The sequence below is a fragment of the Zootermopsis nevadensis genome, unplaced genomic scaffold, assembly GCF_977971745.1.
Source record: "Zootermopsis nevadensis isolate Lab colony 2312 unplaced genomic scaffold, Znev_1.0 Znev_ptg000005l, whole genome shotgun sequence".
Classification (NCBI taxonomy): Eukaryota; Metazoa; Arthropoda; class Insecta; order Blattodea; family Termopsidae; genus Zootermopsis; species Zootermopsis nevadensis.
In genome coordinates, this window is record NW_028259137.1 from 1005988 (window position 1) to 1025915 (window position 19928).

Sequence of the window (19928 nt, forward strand, 5' to 3'; positions counted from 1 at the left end):
GTTGTTCGGCTGACCGCTGCATCACCGTAAGCCTTCTGAACAATGATGATGTGCTTTGCCTTTAATCCTAAAAATAGCAATATCAATTCCTTTAAAGGAATTGATATTGCTATTTTTAGGATTAACCTGTTGACGCGGAAGTTTAAATACCCAGCATATACCGCTGTTGTGCTGTTCTGGCGGTAGTATTTTTTAAATGCCCGTTTAAATTTTGCTGTAAAATACGTTTTTTTTCCATAACTTTTGAACTATATGAGATATAATTATGAATTTTTCACTGAAATCCTCTTAAAAGATGGTTTTGTAATCTTACCTTTTAAGATGAGCACTCTGTGTGTGACCAATGGGAGCAAGTGGATCAGAAGTTGAGTTTTGTGTGGTAGTCCTTGAAACAGCCATCCATACACAACCCTGCCTCACACTCTCTACACCAATAAGTCAAATCTTTCCTTCTCCCGCGTTTCCTGCACACCACACATCTTCTTTGAGGTGTTGCCTTCCTTCCGGTGGCAGGAATACGCTCCGGAAAATGTCTTTCTATCAGTCTTTTAGGTGGCGGCTCAATTGTCGGATGGCCGTGTACAGGACGAGGAACACCAGGATTGTGTTTTTCTACGAGGCCTTGGGCTAATGAAAGTCTGAATTTCAAGGTGTCTAAGGTTTTGGTATGTGGAACAGACCGGTACATGACCATTGCGTTATGTATTGATACATTCAGCAGTCTCTTGAACAATGTCATGTAACACTTTGTTCCTCGTTTTCGTTCCAGCAAGTACGGCTGGAGCATCTGATCTTTCAGATCAACTCCCAGCATGTGTTTATTGTAGTCAAGAACTACCAGAGGCTTTTTCTCTTCTCGCTTGGCTCTGTTGACAGTCACACACATATCATCCTTGTGGTATGTAGAAATCATCAGCATCAGATAACACACGACTGCTTGAAGGGTTCTCCATTGCAAAACTGAGGCCAGTCGTTTATTTTTAGACTCCCAGGTAGTCGCTCAAGGGATACTCAACAGGGTTGCCGGATCTTCACACACAGAAAACTTTCCACGACAGAGTACTACAAACCTCATTGCGCTGGCATTAATCGTTACAAAGTTATGAGCTGAAGAAATTAGGCTTAAAGCCAGACGTAATATTACGCCCGGCCGCAATCCCGAGAATTTAAATGCCGGACGTAATTTTACGCCCCTCGACGGTGAGGAGTTAATAATAATAATCCGTGGCGTAACAGCCCTCTGAGAGCCAAAGCATTAACTGAAGCATTAAGTATATGGGAATTTTGTTAACAATGTTTTAGTATGTGTGGTGTTGTACATCTTCTGAATTCAACGTACCTCATTATGATACCAAATCCAAAGTGCAAGTATCAACAGTCATAATGCGGGATACAACAGCATTCCTTTCATAATTATGAACAGCGTAACAGCAAAGTATTCATATTCTTTTGCATATGTGCTAAGAATATACAGCCATGGCTGGATTGGGGCCACGCTCCGGTATTAGTGGTTCGCTCAGACATGAGTTGTGAAATGCGCGTGAGGGAGAGTACTGACGCTGTCTGCTAGCGGTAGTGGGGCAGGTAGGAGAACAGCTTTCTCTGTACTACTAAACACAAAATCATCAGTGCAGATTGAATTACTTACAGCTGCTGATGAACATTTTACAAAGCTTCTATTCCACATAATTCCCCATCATCTTCTTCCTCCCTCTCCTCTCCCTCACTACTGCTACAACTGTTGGTATCACTGTCGTCTTGTAAATTAACTATAATTTGTTCCGAAATGTCGTCAATAACAGGTTCCAACCGCAAGTAATTCTGTTCGCACTGACGGGATATGTTGCACCTCGAGCTCCATTCTTCCTTTGTGATGATACTAAACTTTTCCTCAGCTAGTTTCATAGCATCATCTAGACGGAAACTGACATTCTTTCTGGCGACATATTCTTTGACCAATCCCCATATCAGTTCAATTGGATTAAGATCTGGATGATATGGCGGCAAGCGAAGGACAGAATGGATAGGTTCAGCCAGTAGAGCGTCAATTTTGAATGTTTTGAATTGTGGCTTACGCAGTTTAATTAGAGAATACAATCCGGGCTTGCACATTCCGTCACTGAAAGGAATGCTACGATCTGAAAGCCAGTCGATCATAGCACTTTTTCGAGATGAAGAAGTTGGATCCGGATTAAGTTGTACGTTATGGTAAGCTGCATTGTCCACTACTAATACCGAATTTGTTGGAAGGTTTGGAATTAACTTCGTTTTGAGCCATCTTTCATAGTTGTCAAAATTCATATCATGATGATAATCTCCAGATTTTGTCCCCGATTTAAACATTAACAAAGCATTTGGAATGAAGCCATTTTCATTGCCAGCATGTACAATGATGACTCGCTGTCCTTTGGAGACGGGTGCAAGTAGACCTGCATTTGTACCATCACCCCAGGCATGTCCTTTTGTGTGTGAGGAGTGAATGTACGTTTCGTCCGTGTAGATGATAGGTCGCCCGTCATTTCTGTAACAACTTTTATTTCTCAAATATGACAGTCTTGCTGCATGAATATCATCCTTTTCGATGAGAACTTTTCTATTACTTTCCGATTTCCTCCACCTGAAGCGTAAATCTCTAATTATTTTCCAAAGAGCCCACTTCCCGCCACTGAAGTTAATCTTTTTCTTAATTACTACCATCAACGATTTTAAAGTAGGACGCTAGCCCAGTGTAGTGTGAAATTCGTTTATCGTTCTTCGAATTACACACTTGTCAAAATCATCTACATCAGTTTTAATTTTCCTTCTTGGCCGTTTTTTGTGAGGTGTACTGAATTGTTTTCCCACTCGTTTATTATGTTCGTACTCTTTTAGAATGCGTTTCAGAGTACTTATGGACACACCAGTAGCCTCAGAAATACGATTTTGTATTTGATTAACGTTAATCACATTGCCGCTGTCAACTTCTTTCTTCATAAAACTATAAACACTTATCACCATTTCTCTACTTTGGCTGTGTATTACTGTACGTCCCCCTATTTTCTTTACATCTCTGCCCATGCTTTGCATTCTGTTCGTGCTGAGTAAAAACAACAACGGTGAATATGACAGGCCTAATTATAAATTGGCCAATGTTATTGAAATGGAATTTACCACACGAAGTGATCTCGGTCGCGGCTGGCTTTTAACTGAGCTCCGACTTCACCCCACCCACTGTTCAAGCTGCAAATACACTGCACATCTCAAGGCCATAGCTCTTGTCCCAGCAAACGGCCTATACATCTGGGATGTGGCTTCCAGAAGTAGATACCATTTTCCCCACAACATGATCAAGAGTATGAGTTTTCACATTGTTGATGTCATTCTGTTGGAGTGCAGAAGTAGTTTCTTTCCTGAAATCCAGTTTCAGATATCTACTGTCACTTCCCACTGCAGCTTTGCTTCTCTCGTCAGCATGTGTATAAGTTGAATAGTCTTTTCTGTTATACTCTCTATATGCTTGTTGAAATTGAATTTGCTATTCAAATATATTCCCAGGTATTTTATTTTGTTGACTTGTTTAATTCGTTTATGGGTCACAAAATGGCGCACCTACATAGGCTGTGAAGCTGGTAGACGCAGATGTCGATTGAACTGCTCTGTCTCGCCAGTTTCTGATGTCTCTATCTGTGAGTGGCTTGGTGAATACTACTTGTGATTCACCTCCTGATCTTGTCAGATTTTTGAAACGAACCTTCTCATTCCGGAACGTTTCTGTCGAGTCTAGAATATCCGATATATGTCGTAAATATCGTAAATTAAACCTAGTATCTTCCACGTATTCGGGAAAGGCATCTGTTGTTATGTCAAATCTTGCTAGATTCTGTCTTATTTCAGGCCGTCTATCACCTATTGGAAAGGTATTGCCTGTCAGGCTTCGCGTGGCTCTTGAGTGGGGTGGAAATTCCACTCTGAAATTGATGTTGGGCCCTGGAGCTTGACTCGCTAGAGCCATTACCATGTCGCCAGCTATACCTAAGCTTGGCACCTCTTTAAATAAATGTGTGTTTCCGCATCTATTTTGGCTGTGTGATAGTCCCTTAATCCTCCCGCTCTTTGAATAGGTAGATCAGGAATATTTAATTCCGTCTCCTTTCCCATTCGATCGGCATAAGTGCCGATTTCTTGCAAGTAGGCGTATATGTGCTGAGGAACGTTAAAAGTCTCCTCTGATGCCGCCTTACGGATGGCCTTCTCGTCCCTGGCGAGTGCGTGATTGGGCTGTTTGGCCTTGACTTCCAAGAGCTTTAACCACAACATTCCTGTGGCATAGTAAGATAATTCCTCCTTTGCCATTCGCCTGTCGAGCTGCTTCTCATCAACTGAGATGTTATTGTATACTTCGACGGCAATGTCAGGTAATTTGCTGTAGTTGGCCTCAAAATTTTGTCGCGGCTCAATTTCTGTTATGGTGAAATCTACACCAAAGATTGCCTCTGAGATAATCAGATTGTTTCTTTGAGGAGTGGGCGTCTGTGGCATGTATACCCTTGATGGTGGCGTTGGGAGTGGTGACTTTGGCCCAAGCCTCTTTTGTGGTGCGTTTTAAACACTTGACCAAGTGTTTTAACCCCTCCATTTGGCATTGTTGTGTTGGTACAATGCCGAGAAAACAAATATAACGTAACATTGTTTGACGTCATTTTTTGACGACAGCGGGGAATCAGAAATTTTTACAGTATAAATAACAAACCAATTAATCAGAACAACATAATAAAACACAATAAGAACAAAAGAGCAATGCATTATGCAGCATCTGGAGATTCTTCATCTGATGCTGGTGAAGAGATCTAGGATTCATGGTTTCTTCTCCTGAAACAAGGGATGAAAATCACATCAAACATTTTTATAAATGTCTACAAACGTAACCTTAAAAAATGTTAACATTACAAGATACAAGTTACCTTGTGTGAACGATCTTTATCGAACACTTTCCAGAAACGCAGTCTCATCGCCAGCGCCGGTTACAATATCCTCTCCATCTGGAGACATGGCAAGATAGGGCACTCGAGATGAATGGCCAGTCAGATTTGCAACCCGTGACATGTATGGATATTTCCAAATGCATATGTTGTATTTGGAGTCACTGTCGGTGCTAACCTACAACAAACAATTAAATTTCCATAAGAAGTGGAATTAAAAGTAACAATCTGGAATAACATCCATTTGTGAGTGACTTCATAGCAATAGTTAGGCGAAATTGTGGAGAAATTGCTTTCAATTCGAAATATTCATCAAGTTGTTTCACATGGAACAAAGCATTTTGCGCCGTAGCATCTACAAAAGTGGGTAACGGGATTTCTACACCGATTAATTTCTGGATATCTGCCCTGAAATTTAAGTTTGTGTTAGGTGACTCACTTACACGAATATTTTCATTCTTCATGCACCGTCCATCAGCACTCGCATGCAACAGATGTTCAGTTTCAACTAAAGCATGCCTTACAGCAAGAGGGTCACTGCAGGCTGTTGCAGACGTGGGGTGGGGCTGCCACCACAGGCCTGCTCATTGTTGGAATGCGACCGACACAAAATTTGTCCTGACGACGTGGAGTTCATAGCTTCCCTTCTCCATTCTACAATTTCGCTCGACACTTCCTGCCTAACACGGGCGATTTCCTCTCTCACCGCTTCAATTTCTTTGTTTACATTCGTTTCTATGTTTAATACCTCATTTGATAGGTCCCTGGTCTTGAACTCCAACTCCTCAGTCCTATTGCTTAAAGCTGTTATGGACACATCTACCTTATTATCTAACCCGATCGACAGCTCTCGTAGGGACGCCTCGAAATATTTTGCTTGTTTAGCAGTTTCCTCTCTAACTTTCTCGATAGTTTTAGCTAGTTTTTTTGTTCAAGTCCATAATTCTCTGTAAGAAATCATTAGTTAATAAGTTGGTTTCTGACCGTAAAGCTACCCCTGCATTTATGGTTTGTCCCTCATCTGCTGTACTCTCTCTCTCCATCTGATCGCGATAAATTTCCCGTGTCTGCCACCTATCGGTATTTCCTTTTCGGGTTGTAGTCGGTGTCATAAACTGGACATAGTTGACCATGTATGCTAGGTGATGTTATGTAAATCTCAAGCTCTGTGTTGAGGGAGCTACATCCACTGAGCGGTTTCTCAGCTGCTTCTGGTTATACATTTTAATTAACTAAACTCTGTGCCAGCCAGGAGGGATTGCAGCAACAGACGCTTTGAGGGCTACTGTTGAACACTTGATGACGATGTCCCTCATCGTTATCTCCCATAGAATTTCAATGAATTTCATATAGGGCAAATCTAGGGTTTTGGTCACCAAGCTACAACAAAGGACAAATGATTATTATGGTCTTATTTACAGTTATTACACTAAAGTATGATGACAGCAGCAGCAAGGTTGGAAAAGGGGGTGAGAGCTCTAGGAACTGGACTCTGGGATGACGGCTGTAATCTGTACTGTGGTACCATACTTGTACATTTTTAAATGTATTCCTTGTTACTTAAGAAAGTCATGTTAGGTGGGTTGAATTGGGCGGTAACGCTACAAAAGCCACATTATTTTCTCTACATGCCTTTAAAACTGGAATGCTCATGTGTGAGCTGAGGTTATCACCAATCAGTACATGCTTCCCTCGTGCTCTCTTGACATGTGAAGAAATAAGGTGAAAAATCCAGTCTTCAAAACTTTGTGTGTCAAACCAGCCACTTTTTGTTCGATTGTATCTAGCCCCAGAAGGGCCACCCTGAGTCCATGGGTCCCACAACTTCTCTGCTTTGTAATTCACATATGGAGGACAGATGTAGCCTGATGCATTGCCACATATCATTAACGAAATCACTGCTTTAGTACTGTTCTTTATTGCCTCAGGGTACTTGCATCCCCTCTTCGTTCCCAGGGTCGTCGACAAGATTGGTCTCATCGTAGTTCCAGATTTTTTCAGGGCGTACATCTTTTGCAACCTGTGATAAGTTTTGAATATAACTATTAATAACAGATGCGTCAAGTGCTGCTCAACATTGTTGGATATTGCTGCAGAAACGTTGTGAAAGAACACGATTGTGTCTTTTGAGGAACTTCTCAGCCCATTTTTTACCAGGAAAATTGTTGCGAAATGTTTTCAATTTCCTGCCTGATCCATCCAGGTAGCTCTTGACTATGCATCTCAAATCTAAAGTAGTGATTGTATACCCGAAATCACACATAGCAATGGTGTGTTGTACAAAGGATTCTTCTTCTTCCTGTGTAAGAACAGTTCTATGGCCTGGAGCTCTAATATTGTTTTCCTTTGAAGCTTTCATTTTAAGAACAATAGAGCTCCGAGGAATCCCATAGTGTTTTGATGCTTGTTGCTGGCTCGTCTTTTTTCTTGCAATATTATCCAGGCATTGTTGCAGGGTATGTGGAGAGTATGGCAAATAAGGTCGGCTGGCAACCTTGCGGCGAGTTTCTTTGTTAGCCATCACCACAGCACTTGTAAACGAGATGTGGTTCTTAAGAAACTTGCAAGTACTAAAGTAACTGAAATGTTGTTGTTGTTATCCCATCTATTCACCACATTATGGGGTGTGTACTTCCATGTACCCGAGGCAGACTTTGTCCCTAAGGTGCATATGGCAGCAGCTATTTCCGGGATACATAGTATTTTTAGCAAGTGCCACACGTATTACATAATTTTATTTTATGACATCGTCTTTCGGATGATGTATGAAGATCCGAAAATGGCGGTCTTCTGCATTTCCCTGATGTCGTGTTTGCCCGGGATGTTGGCCAAATATTTTCTGAGACAGTTCCTGTTGCTCCTATAACTATTGGAATTATTTTTGCTTGAACCTTCCACATTCTCTGTATTTCTATGAGAAGGTTCTTGTATTTCAAGAACTCCTCTGCTTCCTTCTTAATCACATTCCTCTCAGTCGGTCTTACTATGTCAATTAAGAGGCAAGTTCCGTTTTTGTTTCGGATTAAAATGTCTGGTTTATTATTTGGGATTTTTCAATCTGTTGTGAGTTGTTGGTTCCACAAAATAGTTATTTGGCTATCTTGACTTGTCTCCACTGTCTTTGGGATATGTTCATACCAGTGCTTTATTATTATTATTATTATTAATATATCCCATCTATTCACCACTTTATGGGGTATGTACTTCTATGTACCCGAGGCAGACCTTGTCCCTAAGGTACGTAGGGCAGCAGCTATTTCCGGGATCCATATTGTTTTTAGCAAGTGCCACATGCATTATATAATTTTATTTTATGAAAGCGTCTTTCGGATGATGTATGAAGTTTCCCCCTCCCAATGAATGAGTTAAACATCTTACCTTCTGTGAACGATCTTTACTGAAGAGTTTCCAGAAGCACAAAGTATGTATGTTAACAGTACCTGAACTGATGTCGTATTGTCGAGAAATAAGACGACCAAATACATCCCAAAGTACCGGTAGCTAGTATCAATGATACAAAACATCCCTCATTCTGTTTTGCTACCTCCATCTTCACCAATTTGTTTACAGCGATAAAAGAGAAGTGAATCAAATAGGTGAAAATAAGACCTGGAAAAGAAAAACATGCACACACTCTTGTCATTCCTAAATGTGGAGAGTAAACACCACTTCTAGACAGGAAATATTAGTTCCTCCCTTTACCTGGTCTCACATTTCACAAGAGTTCAACTAACTCTTGAAAACACTATAATTTATAATATATAATGACAAAACTAAAATTTAACTTGTTGTTTTATAACAGTGATACTTGAGTCCTAAACTACATTGCATTTACCTTCTTACGTAGTATAGTCAACCCATCTGTCCACCAAGGGACCGTTATTCCTTTGGTCACTTTCTTCGCTGATTTCAATCTAAATGCTGTATTGCATGCAGATTTGATGCAACTGAAAAAGTCTTGTATCATATCTTCAATATCATTTTCATTCCTAAGTTTTTCACATAGTTCTCTTTCTATAGCCCTAACCTCCATTGTTTCATTTATACAATTAAGTTTGGATTTCATATTCTTGACTAGATTTATATCAAATGCTGGAAAGTTTTCCTCCTTTACGATGTATCTTAGGCGTTGGTCCTGTTCTGGTTTCAAATCCCCATGTATTCTATTTGTAATATTGTCCGCTATTCTGAAGGAGATGTTCTTGTGATCTGCACAGCTCTCTTCCTCACCACTCGGTAATGAATCGAAGCAGGGAGGTATTGGAGATTGTCGATTCTTCTGAGGGCTCTATTAGTTTCAAATGTAGGGACACCATTATCCTCGTTAATAATAAACAGAATTTCCCTTTCTATGTCGTCGTTGATATCGAAATATGTACTTACAGCGTACAATTTTATTTTGTAAGTATGTGTAAGTTAAGATAGTGTAGTTGCGTCATATTGTGACTTATTAAATTAAAATTAAATTATTTGGTTATTCTGTCAAATCACAATGTATTTAAAATAAGATAATTAAAATAATTAAAATATCATTCTGTGTTCCATATCGAATAATCGATTTACAATTGGAACAGTTACAACATGTTTCGGTTTTATTAAACCATCATCAGGTGTAAAATTATATTAAATTTAAAACTCAATTACAATTTTTTTACAATTTTTCGTAGTGTAGTTTTTTGGAGGTCGTGTCCAGATATTTTCATATAATGGATCAACTTTATTGTTTGAAGTGATGCTTTTGATGTTTACATCGGTCAGAGATGAAATAGTAGACAACACAGTTGTGTCTGGAGGTGATCCAGAAGTATTACCGTATCCGATCAAGGTTTATTACTGTATAAGTTATAAAACTTGAAGGAATTCCCACCAGTTTGTTGTTGATAACATAAGGCTCCTACATGAAAATCTGTTGTTCGTTTATTAATTGGACAAGATTGTTTGTGGCCGCTTGTAGGCACTGCAATGATTTTGATTGATTATTATTACTATTTGAGTTGCGTTTTGTGTCCATCTTAGTAGTCAGTGTTGACGATATACTTCATTAACAACTACAGAATTTGTCCGATGTTGAGTGGTTCTCATTTACCGGCTTCTTGTTGTATTTGTTGTGGCCAAGACAGTTGATGCATCTATACTGTCCTCTTTGCTTTGAATTCGTGCAGAGAATGTTTTCCCGCGCAAAGTGGGCTAGTCAAGTCCCCTTTAGAATCTTGTGCCCTGTTCTCTGTATAGTGTTATTAAAATTTGGAAAAAAAAAGTTGCAGTAGACCCATCAGTCCACTGACGCTTGAAAGTATTGATTGCCGCTCTGCAATGTTTTTCTTTGTTCGTACCATGTGGATATACATTTTTTGCAAAAAATGTGGCCGCTTGTAGGCACAGAGGTTCTACACATGTATAGAGGCAAATTCCACAGTTGTTGTCATCATTTTGGACTGGATCTGCCACTGTAACCGTCCCTTTGTTTCTACCTCACGTCTCACTGTTTGTTTGTTTGTTTGTTCTTGTGGCCGGGTGCTCAGGTGGTTACAGCCTTCTTTACGTGTGGAGGAGATATTGAAGGGAATTTTTTGACGATGGTGTGAGATTGTCGGCGAGTAAGAGCCTCCGACACCCTGGGAATATACGTAGAGCAGATGGTGAGGCGGCTTTAACACGGAGCGAATTCTCTTCTCGTATGTTGCTGTGATATTCGGAGAAGCGTACCTTTATTGTTTACTCAAAGCGACGAATATATTCGTAATTAAACTTCTAGTAGACGGCTCGATGATTCGGCTGTTACGTTTCTCGGTGGAAGGATCAAAACGTGAGAGTGCCAATAGATTGCGAGCTTTTTATACCATTTCTGAGCTGAACCTCACGCATGCATGATCTGTTGTGGCAGCTAAGTCAAGCTTCGCTGTTGCAACTTTTAGATTCCATTGCTCCACGTTTCCGAAGGTAAAGATGGTGTTTCTAGTTAACGCTCATGCACCTGGAACGTTTTGGTAGTTCCCGAAGTCGTAGCACGACTTCTCCTTGTCCTATCGTCTCTTTACGTACTCGGAAACTACACAATAGGGCTTCGATGGCGGTCCTTTTATCGTGTTGACAACCGCTTCGGACTGACACCTCGTATTTTTACCCGCTGTATCCGTCGTACATCCGATTGATCGCACAGGAGGGCACCGGATAATTGTCGGACCGGAACGAATCAGCGTAGCGTTCCTCCAAATAAGTTGGCATGCCTTCGTGTCTCTTGATGGCGATGAACCGAGCGTATAAATGGTGAATATTGTAATACGCCCACATTCCCTTTGAGACAAACTTCGTAAAGTTTCTGTCAACGGACCCGATGAAATCGTACTCCCTATCGACCACAGGCATGAAGCCTTCGTAGGTGGTGTTCTCGCCCCTATAGGGCGTTAGGCCCGAAAAGCCGTGATCTTCGAACTCTATCCACATTGGATCATTCCTCAGTGGTGTAGACATTGTAGCAAGATCTTTTGCTACTGGCTTCGAACCGGGGGGTTGGTCTTGGAAGTGGCGGAGCCACAGGACCTGGAGTGTTCTTGGGCCCTTTTCCCCTGCTTCTTTGCCGCAGGAAAAACCTCCTGTTTCTTGGGATCGCTGAAAATCAGTTTTCCCTCTCTCGCTCCTCTCTTCTCTATGTAGAGCACCTGGCTCATTTAATAATACCTTTGAGGTATTGATGCTAACTAGGCTGTTCAACCAAATAAGTATACTAAGTAAACAAATGTAATCTTTTTACTGCATTACACCTGGCTTTTTGGGTCACGCCCGGTTCCCACCAGACGGAATGTCGATGACAGCGTGTGAACACTTTCTTGCAATTAGAATAAAAAAAATTTCATGGATATTATCCATCATCTAGTAAATAAAATATAAAATGTAACTTGCAACTTAATATGCTTAACAAGGACAAAATTTTAATACACAATCAAATTCAGATGACGTAAGGCGTTCCCAAAATCATCTGATTACACCTTCGTTTACATAAACCGGTTTAACACGCCAAAGCCTGGTTTACACTTCATCCCAAGGTTTAGCCCGTTCGGGGTTCAAACCACAACACTCGGCCTTGAGATGAGATGCGCTTTTAACCTACAACCACCCGTGACAGGCTGTTATAACATTTCACATAACAGCAAGCCATTCAGTCCTCCTCCAACTGAAACACAAAGTCAGCTGATTACTGATATTGCCACGTGCAGTTCAGGTCTGACGTAGCAAAAAAAATATTTTCTTTTGAACTTGAAAAATCCCTGAACACTAAATTTGATTAAAATATATAATATAATTCAGGTCTATACACAAACTTTACTTACAGATGTTAAAATTTAAAATTTGCGCTGTTCATCGTTACTACGATGTTACAATACTGCGCCTTCATTACTACATGTTTCGATGCGTAGCATCATCTTCAGGTTTTTCCTTTAAAACTACTTTATATTTCAATGCAAGTTTTTCATTTATTCATCTGTTTTGTAAATTATTATAGTATGTGTTCTGTTGATCTACTTATTTTATGCATCTTATGTTTTGTTTTCCATTATTCATGAATCGTGATGTACGGTGTATCTTCGTCTGATCAGGTTGACTGTCTGTTCGTGGACTCCAACAACAACAAAAACCTTGGGGCGTGGCCGAGTCGGGGACACGGCCGTGGGTTTTACGTGAATACGTCTGCGTTAGTGGGTAATATTTCCTTTGGGATATGGGAATGAAATGAAACTAACGAAATGGATACATGGCTTTTATTTAGCATAACAAATATACAGAGTCTCCAATGAGATGCATTGCTTGTATTTCCTCTGGGCTTTTCGGTGAGTATGGGCGCGAATTTCGTAAATACGTCCCAACACAACCAAAATGTAGCGGACGCCCGCGGGCCCTGTCGGGAGGGGCCCATACAGATCAACTGCACAGAGCTCGCGATCTCAGCCATGCACTTTTCCGTTCCCAGATGTCCCAAAGAAACGTGTACAAATTTAATTACCTGAACTTCAAGCGCAGTTGGCAAATCTGGCCTCCAATAAGGGTAGTTACAGCTGTCCTTGCTGTACAGAACGTCGTGCCTGAGTAGGTAATTCACGTCCGATGGTACACGCCGCTGATTCTCAGCCTGTATTATGTATTGTATCTTAGGGTCGCGTGCTTGGAAAGCCGCTAACTCCTCAAGACTGCGCCCGATCCAGGTGTCGATACCTAGGTTTATGTCGGCCACCATTATGTCCTTTGGTCACGACAACCCCTTTATCTCCTCGGCATCGCCTAAAAACTGCCTTAATTGCCTCTGGTTCTTCGGTGCTGGGTATTTTAATATGGCTGCTATGCGTTGAGGGTCTGGGGAAGACGCCGCCTTTGCTGATGACATGTCCCAGAAACCTTATCTCGGGTTTGCAGAAGTTGCACTACCCGGCATTAATAGTAAAAACCGGCTCCAGTCAGCTTGCCAGTTACGGTCTCGAGGTGCCTGAGATGAAGCTCGTACGTTTGGACATAAGCTAAAGCAATATCCACAGCTTGTGAGCCAAGAGTCGCTTGTAACGCCCTGACAAAGGCAGCCAAAGAATTTCGTTCTAGTAAACTGGTAGACCTGGGATTCGAACAGAAAAGCTGTGTATACACGTGATTCTGGTGCTAATAAACCTTGCCCTGTGAAACTGTTGCAATAACTCATTTATCGGTTGTACTCTTGCTCGATCAGCGGTCATGAACCGGTTGACCTTTCTCGCATCACAATTAATAAATGGGTTGAGATGCGTAGACGTAGAAATCTCTAAAATCCCGTCCTTTTTCATCTGTTCCATCTGGGCTCGAACCTCGTTCCTCACGGAGAAGGGTATTGGTCTGCTGTAACCAACAAGTGGGCCCGGACAGCTCACATCAAATTTATAAGAAAAATTCTTGCATTTCCCCGGTCTCGTATTAAAGGACTTCTCGTATTTTAAGAGCAAGTTAAATGGTTTTTCCCTTTGTAACTCATTTAAATTGGTAGAGTTGTCTACTTTGGTGCCATGGTCTCGGATAGGAATGGCTCTAGTATCCCTTAGTTCAGCTTCCTGTCGGTATCTCAGTACATGATCTTTCGAGTCGCCCTCACAACTACTTTGTCGAATAATGCGCTTTACATCTTCAAGGCGTCCATTCACTGAACTCATTAATGCGGCGTAAATTACATAAACCAGGGATGTCTGGTCCCTCGAAAGTTATATCTGACTCGCAGTCATCTACACCGACGAATAAAGCGGCACTTGTCTGTACTATCATAGTTATTATAGGTGGATACTCAACTCTCCGACCGTCCAGGTTTTATTCCATTAATTAACCGATGATCAGAAGTTGCCAGGTCTGAGCTCGCAATCGGCCTGTTCCCGTCTCCTCCCCCTGACGTATCCTTGTAGATGAAACTATGTCTGGATCTTTTTCCATCCTGCTTCGTCGAGAAACATTTTTCTTTGAAATCAACAACAACTTGGAAATCATTCAAAATATTTGCTTCCAATATAGCGTGCGCTAACAACTGAGGGGCAACCATAAAAACTTGCTCGTACATTTGATCATCTATTTTGATCGGGATCAACGCTTGCTTTCTTATCATCTTGGTCCGCGAACCCCAAGCTGAGATCAGCACTCCGTTTACTACAGGGATACGTAATAGTTTTAACCCACTTTCTATCAAAGCATCGACCAATGTCTCTGAAATAATCGACATTTCAGCACCGCTGTCTAAGATGGCTATCAATTCCTTGTCCCCGATTTTCAATTTAGCTTGAGGGCAACCATGTAGATTATCCTCGTTTATATAAAAAATCATCACCTCACTTTCTCGGAGTGGATTCTCAGAAATATATTTAAGAATATCGTGAATTTCCTCAGGCTTTACCATCTCTTCACTTGCATTTCTCGATCTTATGACTGGACCTTGGGCTAGGCCGTTGTCTACATCGTCCTGGGTTTGTTTCCCGGATCATGTTCTGATGAACGTCCTCCGCTCGTTACAGGCGTGTCGTTCCTGTTATGGTCGTAGGGGGTCTGCTCTTGGATTCAAATCTTTGTAGTAGCCGTCGTCGTTTCTAGAGTGCATCCCAGTGCCTGTATTTTCCCGAGAGGTGAACTGGCCCCTTTGTCCGCCATCATGAGACGGGTATGGTCTGTTCCGGCCATAACTCTGACTCTCATGGAAATTTGTGCTCCTATCAAATCGGCCTTGCCCCCTTTCATTTGAACTGCCTTGCGTTGCCCGACACATCAGAATTCTGTTTTCCCCGCTCGTCAAAATTCTCCATAGTTTGCATCTTTCGCAGAAAAGTTAACGCGTCCTGAATGGTTCGAGCAGCAGCTGATAAAAGGGTTCGTTGCACATACGGCGGGAAATGGCATCTACGAGGTGTAGCTCTGCCAATCTTGGTGATAGGTTGGCTGCCAACACAGAATATCGCAAGAAATTCGCCGACATGGTTTCATTCCTATTTCTGTCTTACCTGTCCTGATATAGTGATATACGTACTTGAGACTGTACTTGCGGATTCCATAAGAGCTCCTTAATGGATTGCTTAAAGTGGTTATAGTCAGCCAAGTCCTTGTACACTGCCGTAAACCATTGTTTTAAATAGTTATCTGTAACAGCCTTGACTGCTATAGGCAATTTCAAACATTCTGGGACCCCATTTTGGTTGTAAACTTACGCAGGAATGTGTTTGGATAGAAATCTCTATTCCCGGTGGTTTTAGTTTACTTGTTGGTAACAATTATTTTCTGCCGAATATGGATATCAAAATTATTGAAAATTATTTTATTTCTTTGGAAGCTAAGCTGAACACTCAAAATTTCTGCGTAGTCCTGTTAGGTGCTTTAATGTACCTGGATATGATTGAGTTCATGGGTGTCACCATGCTAACTCACATTATTATACCAAACTTAGAGGTGAGGTAATTTATAATGCTGCATGTTATTTTGGACTTTCTCAGTACAACCCTACCGTACAAAACAAGAATTTACTTCATCTTGTATTTGCTAATTTTACTGATATTTAGGTTTCCTAATCTGATTTTAACTTGGTTGAACCTGATACCTTCCATCCTTCTTCTTATTTGCAGCCTCCACGTTCTTTTCGCAATTATTCCTGTGGTGATTTTGTATTGTTATATAAATATTTATTTTCTTATGACTGGACCTGTGTCCGTAATCAGACTTCTGTAGACTGTGCCGTTAATAAGCTCAACTCAGTTGTTACTGAAGCTTTAAATTTAGCTGTACCCTACAAGTGTTCTAGGAAGTCCAAGTTTCCATGTTGGTTTTCTAGCACTTTAAAATACTATATTTGTAAAAAAAAAATATGTATTTTTGTCAGTACAGAGAGACTAAATCTGATTTTTATTATTCCTATTTTTTTATTTTTTTGCAAACTTGTTAAATTTACTATCAAGTTTGATGGACAGCGGTGGTTAAAGGCAGTTGATGACAGTTTAAAAACTCATCCCGAACATTTTTGGAAGTATGTTTCTAATTTTAAAAAGAAGGATAACTCATTTATTCAACTTAAAGTTGATAGTCAGTTTATTACTGACTCTAAATTAATTGCTGATTCCTTTGCTAATCATTTGAAATCAGCTTTTAATGCTAATTGTCCTTCCGTTACTCCTCCTGTTTCGACTGCATTCGACTTTTTACCCACCGTTTCTGTTTCTGCCTTTGAAGTATCAATGGCTATTAAGCGCCTTAAACCTTCCAAGTGTGTTGGATTGGATGAAATTCCATCTTTTATTATCAAGGGTTGCTCGGACATATTTATTCCTTTACTAACACATATTTTTAATCTTAGTGTATCCATCCTTGTGGAAGGGAACTGCTGTTTTTCCTATATTTAAAAAAGGAGACAGTACCAGTGTTAGTAATTACAGACCCATTTCAATTTTTAACAATTTTTTCAAAATATTTGAATTTGTTATTTATGACTACTTATCTTATTTGTTTAGACACAGACTTAATCCTGCCCAGCATGGGTTTAGAAAATTTAATTCTACTTCAACTAATTTGGTTACTTACTTAAACTCCATTATGCCCATTTTTAGCACTCAAGGTCAAATTGATTCTATATACTTTGACTTTAGTAGTGCCTTTGACACGTTCCCCATAACATTCTTCTTTACAAGCTCGCCAGCTTTGGAATTTCCTCTAATTCTGTTGATTGGTTTTGTAGTTATCTTACCAACAGACATTCCTTTGTACGTAGATCGGGAAAGCTTTCGTATCCTTATCTTGTTGTCAGGAGTGCCTCAAGGTTCAACCTTAGGCCCCTTACTTTTTAACATATTTATTAATGATATTTGCGACTCTCTTTCCAATTCTAGTTATCTGTTGTTTGCTGACGATTTGAAGATATATCGTAATATTAGAAACGTTTTTGATTGTAAGTTGCTGCAGCATGATATTCATTCTGTGCAAAATTGGTGCCATAAAAATGGTATGAAGCTTAATTTAGGTAAAACTACGATTATATCTTTTACTCGTAAAACAAACAGCATATATTTTAATTACAAATTATATGACAATTTGATATTGCGTTCTCAGTGTGTTAAAGATCTTGGTGTACTTTTGGACTGCAAGTTTTATTTTCACCAGCATATTTAGAATGCTTGGTTTGATTAGGTGTATTACGTCTTCTTTTTCTACTTTAGATAGCTTATTGGTTTTGTACAATAGTCTTGTTCGGTCTAAATTGGAGTATGGATCTGTTACTTGGAATTCCATTACTTCCACTGATTCTGCCAAAGTTGAAAGAATTCAAAGGAAATTTGCTGCTTTATGTCACGCCAGATTTTTAATGGCCTCAGTGACTATAATTATGAAGACGTTTTAGTTAGGAGCCATCTTGATGCTCTCTTTCTCATTAATATATTTATAAAGGCAAAATTTGCTGCCCATCCGTTTTGGATTCAGTTTCTTTGCGCTTTCCCTCCAGATCTATTAGAGACTACTTCACGTTTTTTGTTCATGGTAGTTTTAAGGCTAGTCCCTCGTTTAGGTGCGTTTCTGCTGCCAATGCAGTCTGTCAGCGCATCAACATTTTTAACAAGGAGAATATTTTTCTTGGGCATTTTATTTAGCCCCCCCCTTTTTTTTTGTAATTAAAGTTTCATTTTGTATGTATTATTTATATTTAACTGTTTTTAATTTAATTATTATACACTTAGGCATATTATTCAGCTCATTTGCTTGTTGATTATTAGCAATAAATGGGTTGAATTATTTGTACATTTATATAATTAGTTTGTTTGTTTTTTGTATTTTAATGTTTCACTTTTAGGCATATTATTTAGCTCATTTACTGTTAATTATTTTGTAACAAATTAATGAATTGATATATTATCATTATTATATTGTACATTTATATATTTAGTTTATTCTTTGTGTCTTTTTGTATTGTTATTTTAAGTGCTTGGCTGTTGCCAAGCACTCTAATAAATGAATGTAATTGAATTATGGGTTCTTCTTCTCTCCTTGTCTCTCTTGCCTGAGCACTAGGCTCATTTTGGCTCTGATCTGTATTCATGGCCAACTAGGCTCTTCGACCAAATAATCACAAAGTAAAAATGTATTATTATTATCTCCCAGAATTGCTCAGATAGAAGTGTAAAATTACTGGTACTGATATGAAGGCAAACAGTTGGAGATTATTCATATTAAGAAAAAAAATAAGTTCTACACAACTCGACTCAAATGGCTAAATATGCATAGAATAAGTAATGTACAATAAGAATATCATTATCCATTATTCAAAAGGATATAAGTCCTCATCACGGCTACACCAATTTTTTTTTGACGTAAATACGTCTATAAGGAAAAAAAGTGTTACGAAAAAGTGTAACTGCATTGTTATGTTACCTAGGAAATGCCATCTGTTTACTCGGCATTGTTGTGTTTCATTATTGCCGTCAACAATCCGCTTTCGTTATTGCGGAAAGAGCTGAGCTGTGAATCGCTTGTAGAAGTGCCTCGTGGAGTAGATAATTTTGTGCTGGTAAAAACGTTTTACAATATCACATTAAGAATTATTAAGTAATCTGTTGTTGCGTCATACTATGTACAAGATGGATGACATTGAAGCTAAAAGACTCCATAACGCAGATTATATGAGACAGTACAGAAAACGTTAAAAAATAGAAGTATTAGATAATGAACCTAAAGTTCCCAAAAGAATACCAAAAACTAATGCTGAACGTAAAAGGGAATATATTGATGATTGTAAGAGATTTATTTTGAGTCATTTGAGAAATTATACAAAGATGTTTTCAGTTATGGCCACTGAAGATCCTAATACAATGCCGATAATATTGACAGGAGATTTTAACGTTGATTTAAAGAAGGAGGAAAATCAAAGCTTTGTCACATTTATGGAGGAAACGTTTGGCTTAATGTTGATGTCAAATCCTAGTTCAAAATCTTGTATAGATATGGTGTTTGCACGAAATGTTGATACTCTAAAGTGCACAAATTTTATAACATATTTCAGCTACCACAGACCCATCTTAAGCGTAACTAATTCAGGTTAAATAAGCAATGTCTTACTCAAAATTTACTCAATTGTAAAGCGGGTATAAAGGAAATATTTAGAATAAAGCCAATACATAAACTTCCTTTCCGTATAGACGTATTTACGTCAAATTCTCCGGAACCGTGGTTCCACTGTCACTTTTTCAGAGAGCTAATGACACCTAACTTTACCACATATGTACCGTAATTAAATGTATCAACTGCAATTTAATATGGCACTCACCTGTTAGGCTCGGTATGAGAAAGTTTGCACAGGTATTCTTCAAAACACTTTTCACATGTTTTCCCTCGCTTTCCAGTGCACACAAACGCGTTGAGGTGGAAAGTCGAAAACTTCTCGGTAGATGGCTTAAGATGTCTCACCCATCCCCGCTTGGTCGCGACATACTTGGAGTTCTTTGTAAGTAGTAA

The 19928-nt window shown here is 39.6% G+C and overlaps 2 protein-coding genes and 1 pseudogene across 11 annotated transcripts in view; 1 reads left to right on the forward strand and 2 right to left on the reverse strand.

The window, feature by feature from the left end:
• The window catches only part of LOC110834130 (RING finger and transmembrane domain-containing protein 2), a 65614-nt gene that overhangs the window by 19584 nt on the left and 26102 nt on the right, over positions 1-19928 (forward strand). For all 10 annotated transcript variants that reach the window (XM_022072972.2, XM_022072971.2, XM_087343317.1 and 7 more), the window contains one exon: positions 19817-19917. In XM_022072972.2, coding sequence (XP_021928664.2) covers positions 19817-19917 — 101 coding nt within the window. The remainder of the gene's footprint in view (positions 1-19816; positions 19918-19928) is intronic.
• Positions 919-3358, reverse strand: LOC147874774 (uncharacterized). The gene has a single exon (XM_087343334.1). It carries the CDS (start codon positions 2695-2697, stop codon positions 1666-1668), a length of 1032 nt encoding a protein of 343 aa, XP_087199460.1. The 5' UTR covers positions 2698-3358; the 3' UTR covers positions 919-1665.
• LOC147874775 (uncharacterized) lies at positions 6520-7581 on the reverse strand (annotated as a pseudogene).